The following is a 13,020-nucleotide window of genomic DNA, read 5'->3' as shown; positions in this document are numbered from 1 at the left end:
CGGACGAAAGGAGGCTTTGGGGCACGTGGGAGCGATTTTTTTTTGTCCGGCGCGGGGACGCTTTGGGATGCTGGAGATGCTCTTATCTCTAGTTTGGCCTTTTGCATGGAGATTATTATTAAGCAAAGTGCACAACAAAGCGTTCTCCTAGACGGCTAGACGCGCACTCGAGGCAACCAAAGCGAATGCACAGAAGAGTCAGTGAAGGAGGGCATGCGACGATGGCATGCAGTTCATTCAGGTCTTCTCCATGCATCTTGCTAAATGCTAATTAAATCACGCCATTCTCCTCGCTGATCACCTTGTCGCCACCATCGTGAAGAAACGGGTAATCCGTGTATCCGACGACGGGGTCGTCGGTGTAGAACGTCGGGCGATGGTACTTGTTCAGCGGCGCGTCCCGCCTGAACCTCTCCGGCAGGTCGGGGTTGGCCAAGAAGAGCCTGCCGTAGACGACCATGTCGGCGTACCCTTGGGCGACGGCCCAGTTCCCTTCCTTCCTGTCGTACCCTCCGCCGGCCATCAGCGTCCCGTCGAAGGCCTCCCTCATCCCGTGCAGCCTGTGCGGGATGACCCGCCGCGCCTCGCCACCGTCGGCGTCCTCCGCGAACGCCATCTCCGGCTCCACGACGTTGAGGTACAGGACGCCGCGGCGGCTGAGCTCCCGGGCCATGTGCGCGGCCAGTGCGTCCGGGTCCGAGTCGCGGCAGCTGAGCCAGGTGGAGTAGGGCGAGAGGCGCACACCGACGTGGTCGGGCCCGACCTCGTCCACCACGGCGTCGACCACCTCGAGGGCGAAGCGGCAGCGGTTGGACAGGCTGCCGCCGTACTCGTCGGCGCGGTCGTTGACCCCGTCCTTCATGAACTGGTCCAGGAGGTAGCCGTTCGCGGCGTGCACCTCCACCCCGTCGAACCCTGCACGCATGCCGGTATGCGACACACAATAATTGACATCGGCTCACGATTCATGAACAGTTTCATCTCTGAATTAGATCAAGTGAAGCTATTTTACCTGCTTCCATGGCGTTTTGGGCGGCAATCCTGAAATGGTTGATGACACCAGGGATCTCCTCCACGCTGAGGGGCCTTGGGGTTGAGAAATCCATGAAGTAGTTCTCTTCGTTCTTCTCTACCGGCTTATCTGTGCTTGAGATGGGCCGTTCCTCTGACGGAAACACATAAGTCAATTCAGATGGCATGCTATAAACTGCTCATTTCAGTTCTTGCTGGCTGCTAGTGTGAGGTGTGACTGAAGAACAACTGACAGTGACAAGTACAGTAAACTGACAGTGTAAAACATCCATAATCGTACCAGTGTCAGACGCTCTTCCAACATGCCAAATCTGGCAGAAGAAAGTGGCGCCCTTGGCGTGCACGGCGTCCACGACGGGCTTCCACGCCTGAACCTGCTCCTTGGTCCAGATCCCAGGTGTGTGCGGGATGAGGCCCATCCCCCGCGAGTCCGGCGACACGATCGTGGCCTCCGCGATGAGGAGCCCGCCCTCCGTCGCCCGCTGCGCGTAGTACTCCACGACGTGCGGCTGCGGGAGGTTACCGTATGATCTCGACCTCGTCATCGGCGCCAGCACGATCCTGCCTCAGGATTCAGGAGAGTGAAATTTGGTCGCATGATGATGTAGCTGCCATAGATGTTTGCTCATGAAGCTCACCTGTGCGAGAGCCTGAACGGCCCCATCTGGTAGGGGCTCAGGAGAGGGATAGGCTCCGCCGCGCTCGACCTCGACACCATGCTCTTCCTCGCTCGATCCCCTGCTTCTCCTCTCTGATGAAAATACACACAAGGTTCTTGACGGACATAGGATGTGGACAATTCTTGCTAAGGAAGACATATATGGCTATTGCTTCATGACAGACATAAGCAAGAAAGCTATTACTGTGAATTATGGCAAATACTAGCTGATCTTTTTTTTGGTGTATCTCCTTTGGGCTTGTCCTTTTCCCTGAAATTTCTCCCACTATATATGCCCTCAATCATCATCGATGTTGTAAGCCATAAGAAACATACATAGAGCATACAGGAAACAAGAACTAGGAAGGTGTTTGCTAGTAAACAGACTACCATCTTGGTTTGAAAGGAAGGTCTATTCATGAAGTTTCAGCGCAGAAGCAATTTCTCATCTTTTAAACAGTGGCTCTCAGTCCCACTATGTTATCTTTTTCTCTTTACACCCCTCCCAGCTGGCTGGACATAACACCTTTTATTTACCTAAAACAAACAAGACACTCTTATTGTACTTCACTCAAAAAATTATCACATGTGCAGAAACGGTACCAGATGTCTTTCATCTCCTTCAGTGTGCAGATCGGAGCCACAAAGCTAGTACAGTACATAATTTTGAGCTACCGGTTTGGACAGGTTGTGGTCAGATGTCAGGCAAAGCCTCTACAGATAACAATCTCTATGGAATCAGATTCACCTTGAATACCGCTCCAAGAGCAAACTGAGAATAGACTCCAAGAGCAAACTGAGAATAGACTGAGGTACAGAGTTCATTCATCTGATGAACATAGAATCATCAAAAGAAAATATGTGACAGTTGGTGCATGAAAAATCCAAAGACATACTTAAGAAATTTAATATAACAAACTGACATATAATGAAATGAAGCCATCCATATTTATGTTGCTCTAGGGCCAATAGTGTTCCTTCTACTTACATGCGTGAGAACCAGAATCTAACCACTTCACATAGTCTCAGAAGAGTAGTAGTTTCCACCTTACCGCTACTACCTATGTAACCCAAGAGTGTCTGGCAACTAAATACCGGTACTCAGTACCTTACTACCTTGCAGGATGGTTCCTATATGAACAACCAAATTCCAGATGAAAAATACCAGAAAATTGACTAGCTTTACTTGAAATTGTTTCAAATTATTAGGTTTTCCAACGAAAAATCCTCACAGTACAACACCAACATGGAGCAACAACTGTTGTCCAAATATCCAGCAAAGCTTCCAATGCTACCGAAAATGGACAAGACAGGAGTAGCATAACCACACGAGAGAATTCATACTTCTAAAAAACAATTCAAGTCTATGAACTATATATCATCAATTGTAACCTTTTAACAGTAAATATGTGTGCTACACACGATTTGAAGTCAAATCTGAGATTTCGTTTCACAAAGTGGAAGCCACTTGGTTGCAGAACAAAGCATTAGATATCAGGTACTTCTCCTCTGTTGCAAGCTATGATTCATTGTCTTTCTCAGCCATTTCCTTTTTATAAGCCTGCAATTGTTCTTTAAATTTCTTGCTCTCTTCAAAGTTTGCCTTCCGCTTCACAGCTTTCTGAATCTCACAAGAAGAGTACCATGACAGTTAGGGAAGCAAAAAACTTCTTCAGCATAAATTACGATATAGGACGTAACTAAATTGTAGTATTAACTCTTAACTTGGGAGGTTCTGTTAGTTTTATAGTTGAGACGATAATCCAAACACCTACATGTTGTTAGCCTACTGTATGTGGGAAAAAAATGTGCAAAACCGAATAATATGTGCGCCTCCAAAGGAAATCAATTTACTCAAATAAAAGAAGGAATGACAAGACTGGAGACAGATACAACAACACCGACAAACATCATGGGCATGTTGGTGTTTGATGAACACAATCCCCCAAAAATAAAATAGAGATGTTTACCTCCTGCCGAAAGCATCGATCTAGCTTAATCTTAAGATCTGTGCATTCCCCAAAGAATTTTTTTAAGGGGTGATCCACATGGCACTTCTGAAATTCTTCAATAATCTGGGGAGCAAATAGACATGATATTTTATTAGAAAAGGTGCAAAATATACATTTTCAATGTTAAAGCTTCAGATAGACCCAGAGGTCCATATAGAGATACCTCAGCACACATAGGATGCCTGTGTAGGGTGAGATGAGGATGCATTTCCAAAGCTATAGGACTGTAAACCTGCATGATTTTTCCCCATGTTATAAAGTAACTAATCCTCAAGTAGATACCACAATTGACAGAATTTGCAGAAACACTATGCAAGTTGGTAGTGCCGCATAACATTGATACATGCCCTTATAGGCTTATACACAGACTTAGTTTTTGTTCTGCTAATGGCAGTCCTTCAACTTCTTACGAATACACAATCCCACGGGAATCTGTTCTCAGTACCTTACAAATCTAGATGGCGTACCAGGAGTGCCAAGCCAGGATTTGAGCAAACCCTGGGCCAAAAACTAAGTGCAATTGCGCCAAAACAAAAATCTGAAAAATATCTCATACCAAAGAAATAAGTACAGAATGGGTCGGCGATTGAAGAATCACGGGTTGGCTAGTGACGAATAAGATCTAATCGTGTTGTATTTCTATAATTTATGAAATGCGTCAATCAAGCTATAAAAGGGGAAACTGGAGAAACCACCTAAACTTGATGGAGGATTGACAGATATCTTGGGGAATCACCTGTTGCTAGGATCCACGACACGAGAGCCAGAGAGGGAGGCGTCGGCTAGCTTGATGCCTCGCCCAGCAGGCCGCTAGGGCGATGCAGCGGAGGCGGGGAACGCGTCGGCAGGTCGTGCGTCCATCAAATTGGAGGCTGCGGCGGTGTAGAGGACGCGGCAGCGGCGATGCAGCATCGGTGTGGGCGGCGAACTGCCTTAGCGGAGGCAGGGGCGGCGCAGTGAGAGACGGGATTCTCTCCGTCTACGCGCAGCGAGGCAGGCAATGGTTGACTGGTCTGGACTCTAGGCCCTGGGTACTCTTCTCTAGATGGGCTTTATTTAAGTTCAGAATAGAAAGAATGTTGGTGGATCCTACATATGGACCCGAGCTACATAATCCATGAACTGCCTTAAGTTTGCATGATATTAGACACATTGGTGCAGGCACTTCCTGTATAGCAGCAATCCAGTGGCAAAATACTCAAGCATATCATGATATACAGTACTGAATAAATGCGCGTAAGAGATACACATGAAAAGAGCATGAAAGAGAAATCAAAGTGTGCCTTGTTACTATTTAGTATTTACTAGTTACATATTAATGGTTGGCCAAAACTCACTGAGCATAATTAGAATTTATACCGTCAAAATTCGGAAAACATTTGTACTGTCCAGATCATTCAAAGAGAGCATGGTCATCAAGGTAGAATTCTAGGGGAATGGCTAAGAGTGTGATGCTGCTTACCTTTTTAGCTGGATGACAAGGTGCTGAGGATGAAATAGGGCGAGAATCCTGAGCCGCTGGGGATTTCTTAGTTGAGTGCCTGAAAAGAATGTGCAATGGAGTTAAAGTAAGCTCACATTGCGAGCATTAGCTATGGATAAAATAACTAAACTAAGGATTCCAATGTTTCAGACTTTGCATTACAGAACCTGCAGATATCTGGCAATCTGGGAACATTTACTTATCCAGTTAAACCTATACTTATGACACAGTATACGATTTGATAACTTTGTACTCTTCAAAAACCTGGGAGCCTCTGCACGCTCTACTGATGTGCAGTACAATACAAAGGACTTAACGCAATAGTGCAGGCAAATAACAAACAAAGGAGGATACGTCGCCGACCAGTCGGCCGCCGCCCGCGCCGTTCACCCTCCCGCCGCCGTTCTGGTCCTGCCCACGATCTAGGGTTAGGACCGGGCGGGGAGGGGGGCGGCCAGGGAGACGAGGGCCAGGGACCGGCGGGCGTGGAGGAGGGAGGCAAGAGGAGAGGCGCCAGGGAAGGGAGGGACGCCTTACCTGCGCGGCCGCCGGGGTCCTCTCTGCCCGGTCTCCGGCCTCGGCGGGTCTCGTGAGCGAGGAGAGTCCTATTAGGAAGAAGAGTACCCGAAAATCCATTTTGGCTCATCATAGGTGTGTATAGGTGTAAATGCGTTCACTGCCGGAAAAATATATTTTAAAATGTTTAAAAGTTTCCAAAAAAAAAATGAGTGTACACTTCAGACATTCTATGTTTGCACACCAAGTTTCGTGAAAAATATTATATTTTATAGCATGTGCAAAAAAATTAATTTGTGGTACTTCAAAATAGCTTTTCACGTGACATTCTTTTTTTAAATCTTTTTACATAGGACACATAAAATGTTTTTTTCTTGCAAAACTTTGTGAGCTAACGTACGATGTCCGGGGATGCGTTGCGGATTTTTTTTTTCAAAATTTTGTAAGATTTTAAAATGAATTTAACATATATTTTATGTAATAGATGCAGCCAAAACACATGTTCAGAAGAATACCGCTTTGCTTCGTATGATTCCAGACAGTTCTTAATGGTGGGAGGTTCGTATCTTAGGAGGACAACTTAGCATGAGAGGGGGTTCGGCTCGAAATTTGGCTATGATTCCAGCCCAGTTTTTAAGTGCACAAAAACAGTAGAATTTGATGGCTGAATACCAGATTTCACAACTCCAAACTTAATTCCGTGCATCCAAATACAAGCTTCTCTGGATGGGCTAGGCCTAATCCCCAGTCAACGAGCCAGCCGGGTATAATTTTAGTCCATTGTCACACCAAATATTTGGCTAGCCACAGTTTTAGATGGCCCATGTGTTAGCCAACATTGGCAAGAAAAGTTAACTAGATTAACCAAAAATGTATTGCCCTGCCAAATAATTGGCAACCATGATCAATGTTTAGGTCATGACCAAAATATTGGTAGGTTAAGCTTTGGGCACAATTTAAGCATGCCCTGCTTGGTCATCTGTGTGTTCGGTTTGCCCAGTTTGCCCAGGAGAGGGAATATCTCAATCCAAACCCCGTTCGATCCACCGGGCTCAGAACTCGTCTTCCGTCTTGTGGAATCAATACATAAGACTACATGAGCGACCAGGGCACGACACTCCTACTATTTGTTCATCTTGTCGTCTTCCATCTCCACCAGCGAGCAAACAATCTTCCCCTTCCTTTCTGACAAGCACAATATATAGATTTAAAGGACACGACTTTTGTTATGTGTTGAAGCACACGAGAAGTCATTTTGTAGTGGTCGAAATCAGTTTGAGAGGGACCAAAAGTACATGTCTTGCATTAAGAGTCAAATTACAAACATATACGAATTATGAGATTTTTTCCTTTTGGTGTTACCAAAACCAAACATGGTTCCTCTAAAAAAAACAAGCAGGTTGGTCTATGTTCGCGTTAATGTACATACATGTTTTTCTATATTTAGTATTTTTAGGAGAAATCTAATGTCACAACTAGTAAAGGGTAGGTTCATAAATAAATGTAGAGACCGGATGCACCATGAGTAATCAAACTTGGCTGGTGGGAACACATGCAAACCTTCCTTCTAGATCACTGAACTTGGAAATGTGGTTCAGGTTTAGTCCAACCAGTAGAAGGACCATGCGCGCCTTTGCTACAATGTCCTCATATCAAAGACAATTGTCTATCCATCAATTATAAAACAACATAAATGTACAGCCTCGTATAAGAGATTTTGAGTGAATCTCGATTTACTATTCTTAGTAGAAACCAAATAGAAAGAAGTAGCAATTTGAACCATGGAGAGAATAAGACATACAATTATTTGGAATGACTTTAGCCCTGTACACGAAACAACACTTCACATACAAGGAGAACTTACACATGTTGCATACGCAATACTTTTCTAAAGCAATGGTCAATACTTGACACACTACACACCAGGTTGTTGCTTATTTGGAATCGGACACACACAAGGAACACAAGTGGTGAAGTATGCCCACCAGAAATATTTTCACTGGGGACAGAACCCGGACTACATTTTTTGAACTTCCAGGAACTCGGATATTCATAAAAGGTGGTTGTGCCCTCACAAACAAATATATTTTTGAGCGTGCAACTAAAATAGGAAGACATCCATCAACTACTTGGAGCAAATCAGAAATAATAAACAGCAAGGGAAACATTAACATCAATTAGTAATGGACAAATAAATTTTTATCTCATCAGAATAATAAACAAACATACTTTTAGAAGCAACCCATGCCCAAGCAAGTTAAAAAACAAATACATAAAGGTATTATTTGACCGAACTAAGAACGATCTTGGTCATACTGTATCTATTATAATCCATCTATTTATGATTATTGATTGTTCCTAGAGACCATGTAGATTCATAACTACTCAAGCAACTCTTCAATAAGTAGAACGCGTAAATGCAAGCATAGAACTAATGATTATATTTCCAAATTATTCATTTTTATTAAGGAGGATGGTGATGATTTGCTGCACTGCATCTATGCAAGCAACATCGGCATGCACATCCTCCTCTTTGGGCTCAGATATATCAAACAACACAAAAATGCACACACTATTCTATCAACGCAATTAATCTTGACAGTAGCTACTTATCGCTAGAGATGTTCTGAATGATAACAAGGGCATGGAGTAATTAGACTGAACTACTCTCTTTTTGTACATGCCAAATACTCAACGTAATTATCTCCCTGTTTTTGTTTTTGTGATGTAATACTTCTTCCACTTACTTCAGATAGACCATTGAATTATTCAAATTTTACACTCTCTACCCACAAGAAGAATTACACAGTAAACCGTTCAACATGAACATTATGCATCAACCTAGACGATTTTCATCCTACTTGCTGCAGGAAGCATATCAATTCGAAGAAGTGTAACAACACATTGCACTGTTTTGACCACTGTTCAAAAAATCGCCCGATTCAACGATTAATCGGCCAATTAATCACTAATTGACGGTCACCGATTAGCCGATAAATTTATTTATCACCCGATTAACTCATTTATCGCCCGATTAATCGGTCAATTTGCCTATTAATCGCTAATCGTCAGCCGGCCGAGTTGACACCGATAAGTGATTTTCTCAACATTGGTTTTGACATGGATTTTCAGTTTAAGAACTCATCATGATCTCAATTTTAATTAGTGATTTGGAAATCTACCGGCAATGCGAGCACACTCTAGTATATATCAGCAAAACGGAAATTTTAAGCAACCGTAATAGTCTTGTAAGCAATACTAGTAAGCCTTGGCGCGGCGGCACGCCGCGCCCGTGGCTGCTTTTTTTGTAATTATTGTTGTCATATGTGTAATTACTGTTGTCATATGCGGTGGTGCAAGTCAGTCAAGGCCAGTCAATAGCGTCACAGAAGGTTGCGTGTATGATGGTTAAGGTCGCAGAAGGTGGTCAGGTCTGGGTAGCTGCTGCCGTTTGAGTTATGAGAGAGTAGAAATAAGTTCATATTATTTGAGATCAGCATGAATATGGAAGGATTTATGTGAGCTTCATGGAGAAGAAAGATAAGCTAATTAAAAAGTAGAAATGCTTTACTTGGATACCATATATGGTCATATGAACACAATACTATGTATAAAGTTTATACTATGAACACAAGCAGCTGACCATTTATGCATAGCATCGCTAGCACATGCATATGTGTAAGCCATCTTAACTTCTTAAGGGGTAGATCCCAACCAATAGGTAACCCATAGTACGACTGAAAACAGATGACAGGTAGATAAGAGCTCCCATCCAACTGAAAGTGTAGATCAGAAAGGAAAAAATCAATGCATTCGACCTGTCGGAAGCACCTAACCAGATGCACAGAAAACGGAAAGGCAAATGTTAAGCGCATGGTACAGAATGTTCGTTTACCGAACAACAGGGCAGGGCTGTCAGTAACCGTACCTGCAAGTGTGGAAGTACACTACTACTACAGATTGTCAGGAACTTGTGGGTGTATGATATTTCTAGTTTCAGTGCTTTGTTTGGCGCTTTCATATATGGCAACTATTTTTAATCCCGTGCATTGTTGTCACTCTTGAAATAGCAACGTTCCATTGAAAAATATTTGCTTTGGCAAATGACACATCTACTCATTCCAGAGTCTGTCCCTGGCCCTTGTGGACGGTCATCACATAGCAAAGGCAAATTGGGTATCGATGGCGTTGTAATGTAAAAAAGGACACCTCGATGACGAAGTATTCAGAAATATTCTTGGTATCCATATGTGACCTTTCTTGCTCCTTGTCATTAACTCTTCATCAAAAATCCATTCTCGGAGCCTCGTGCCATGAGCCAGGTGCCATTGCATAAACCAATGGATTGGTTAATATTTCTGAGTAACATTATAGGCCGCTGGAACATCGCTTTCCATAGAAAGACAATCTTCCTGAGAAGAAAACCAAGAACCCTGCGTATCAGCTGCAATATCGCCTTCCATAGAAATGAAATCGCCTTCAGAAGCAAACTCTCCAAGGCAGGCGAGAGGCACATATCTGGAAAATATCCACCGAGAGGAGGAGAGGAAAGCAGAAGTAAATAAGAAATACTTTTCAGCAGAAGGATAATTATAACCGATTGCCCGCTACACGTTAGTAAATGGAGCGAACCATGTAACGAACTATTCAACTTGGATAACAAAAGCAATCTGTCAAGTTTTAGGCTAACTTAACAGAAAACATAATTGGATGTTTATCTTTTCTAACAGGGACAGCAAGAACAATATGTCTAGTTATAGGATAAATTAAGCTAAAACATGATCTGATGTTTATATTCCAAATGGAAACATGCAAATAATATAGCAAGGGTACAATCAAAGGTGCACGGTTGGTTTCCTACATGAATACAGGCAATGGGCTAGAGGGTGGTGGACTTCTTTCGGCGGGCCTGGTGACAGATTGGGCCAGCCCACCTGACGGGACAGGTGTTGGTCTCCTGCGGCCTGATCCGCTGGGCCGTCCTTGCAGGCCTCCGGTGCCCAAGCACGTTCCCCGTTTTAGGTGGCTCGGCTCCGGCCGGGCTGCACCGAACCGCAGCTAGGTTTCCCGCTAGGCCATCCGAAGTGCGGCGGCGGCTCTCGGACCCTTCGCGCCGCGCCATCGTCTCCTTCGCCGCGTCCTCGATCCGACGCCGTTGACTCGCTCCCTTCGCGGCCGCGGTCATGGCGGGCGGCTTCGACGAGGGGCGCAAGCGCCGTTTCGACGAGGGTTCGGGGCCGCGTCGGCATGATGCGGGCGGGCGCGCAACTGGCGGTCGCCAGGATGGTGGCGGCGGGGGGCGGCTTGAGGGCGGAGGCGGCGGGGGTCGGCAGGATGGTGGTGCTGGAGGGGGGCGTCAAGGTGGAGGGCGCCAAGATGGTGGTGGAGGGGCCGGCAAGATGGAGGCAGCGGAGGTGGTGGTCGGCTTGAAGGTGGAGGCGGGCGGCCCGAGGGCGGCGGCGGCGGACGCCGAGACGGGGCGGCTACCGCTATCTCGACGGCCCCGGCCGCCAAGACGGCCGGCGGGAGGGTGGTGCCGGCGGGTTCGACCGCGGCCGGGCGACTTCGGCTCCTTCGGAGCTCCGCCTCCTTGGTGGGAGGACCAACGCCGGAGGGAGGAGGCCTTGGCCAACCGCCGCTCCGACGGCAACTCGAGCAGGGGCTCGGGCAGCCAGGTCGAGGTGAGCGGGGCAACTCGCGCGGGCAGCAGCAGCAGAAGAACAAGGGCAAGAAGGTGGCCGGTGGCGCTTCCGGGGATGGACAGCCGCCAGTCAAAGGCAAAGCCAAGCAAGCCCCCGCCCGGACAGGGGCTCCGGCGGCGGGCGAGTGCTTCAAGTGCGGACGCGAGGGTCACTACCAATCTGACTGCTCCTTCGACCCTCTCTGCGTCGTGTGCTCCGGGGAGGGGCACTCGTCCGCGAACTGCCCGTCCAGGGGTAAGGGGTTGCGGCTGGAGACCATGGGGCATGCCATCACTGGTGGCGGCTTCTACAACATAGATGTGGAGCCGCTGCGGGGAGGCAGGGGCAATGGCGAGGTCTTTGCGGCGGTCATCAAGTTCAGCCTCAGCCCCGCTATCTGAGGATCAACTGTCTGATGAGCTGAAACACCTGGTGGACGATCTGTGGGACTGGCAGGTTCGCAAGCTCTCCGACTCGGAGTTCTCCGTGGTCTTCCCCACTCGGCAGACCTTGAAGCTCAGCACTGGGAGCGGGAAGCTGTTCCTCCCTCTGAGCAGGACCGATACTGAGATTCGGGAAGCTTTCCTCGCGTCGAGGCCGAGTCTCATCCTCCCTTCCACTTGGGTCCGCCTCACAGGGGTGCCGGAGGACCTGTTGGTTAGGGATCGCCTCATGGCGGCGTTTACCATGATTGGCAGGCCAATTGACGTGGACGAGCTTTCCATCAAGAAATGTGAGCACGAGCCCATCCGCATGCGCTTCCATTGCCGCTATCCGGAGCGGATCAAGGGTTCGGTGCAGGTCTTCGTCAATGGAGAAGGGTACACTGTTGGGGTCCAGGCGGAGGCGCCACCGCGAGGTACTCCGGGGGCGGGGCCAGGGGGCCCTCCGCCGCCTCCACCTCGCACGGACAGGGATGAGGATTCTGATGAATTTTCCTCGGACAATGAATGGAACAAGCATCGTTCTCGCCGGAGTGGCAAAGAGAAGGGCAAGGGTGATGATCTCCCTCCCTTGGCCGGGGGCGCCTCGGGTCCTGCGGGCTCGAAATCTGTGGGAGCGACGCTGGGTACTGCTCTTGATCTGGACCAATACGGGTCCAACCTCTCGACCTCGTCGGATGTGCTCCCGTCCCTGCGCCTTCCTGAAGCCTCCAAGATCTTGGTTGCTGATGGCGGCACCCTTGGCGCTATCGAGGAGTCGCTTGAGTCTGGGGAGTTGGACTCTCACCTCACGGACCCCTTGGCCTCTTGGGTCGATGACAGCCAGCAGGCGGAGGGGCCTCCGGCCAAGGTGGCGAGACGCTCGGCGGGCGAGTCGGAGGTGGAGATGGTGGAGGAGTCCGAGGGGGAGGAGCTGGAGGTGCAGGGGGCGGTGGTCGGGGACCTGAGGTCGGAGGTTGCGGTGGCGACGCCTCTTGCCCAAGGTCTTCGCTCGAAGGCCATCTACTACAAGCGCGCGCAGACGACTCCCCGCTGCGGACGTGCGGAAGAGCGCCGAGAACGCTACCGTGCCGCCGGGGACCTCTGCTCTGGCTCGGGCACAGCAGCTGACCGCTGAGAAGAACCTGGAGGGGAAGTCGGCGACAACCACGACATCGTCTGGCAAGGAGAAAGGTAACGACTTTGCTGTTCTTGA

General features: G+C 47.8%; 2 protein-coding genes across 3 annotated transcripts; both read right to left on the bottom strand.

Moving 5' to 3' along the window:
* Positions 1-207: 207 nt before the first annotated feature.
* LOC124679201 (putative 12-oxophytodienoate reductase 12) lies at positions 208-1,720 on the bottom strand. The gene is made up of 4 exons (XM_047215001.1): positions 1,671-1,720; positions 1,313-1,593; positions 1,013-1,165; positions 208-915 (listed from the first exon to the last, which is right to left on the bottom strand). Exons 1-4 carry the CDS (start codon positions 1,694-1,696, stop codon positions 272-274), a joined length of 1,104 nt encoding a protein of 367 aa, XP_047070957.1. The 5' UTR covers positions 1,697-1,720; the 3' UTR covers positions 208-271.
* A 1,151-nt stretch (positions 1,721-2,871) lies between these two features.
* LOC124676669 (COX assembly mitochondrial protein 2 homolog) lies at positions 2,872-5,822 on the bottom strand. Of its 2 annotated transcripts, XM_047212715.1 has the most exons (6): positions 5,723-5,822; positions 5,165-5,243; positions 4,148-4,240; positions 3,866-3,934; positions 3,661-3,765; positions 2,872-3,311 (listed from the first exon to the last, which is right to left on the bottom strand). In XM_047212715.1, exons 4-6 carry the CDS (start codon positions 3,908-3,910, stop codon positions 3,210-3,212), a joined length of 252 nt encoding a protein of 83 aa, XP_047068671.1. In that variant the 5' UTR covers positions 3,911-3,934; positions 4,148-4,240; positions 5,165-5,243; positions 5,723-5,822; the 3' UTR covers positions 2,872-3,209. The 2 variants fall into 2 exon arrangements, with proteins under 2 accessions (XP_047068671.1, XP_047068670.1); XM_047212714.1 differs by lacking the exon at positions 4,148-4,240.
* Positions 5,823-13,020: the final 7,198 nt, after the last annotated feature.

Source organism: Lolium rigidum, chromosome 7 (genome assembly GCF_022539505.1).
Source record: "Lolium rigidum isolate FL_2022 chromosome 7, APGP_CSIRO_Lrig_0.1, whole genome shotgun sequence".
In the NCBI taxonomy this organism is placed as follows: Eukaryota; Viridiplantae; Streptophyta; class Magnoliopsida; order Poales; family Poaceae; genus Lolium; species Lolium rigidum.
The sequence above is the reverse complement of the archived record's forward strand: the minus strand, read 5'-3'. Positions and strand labels throughout refer to the sequence as shown.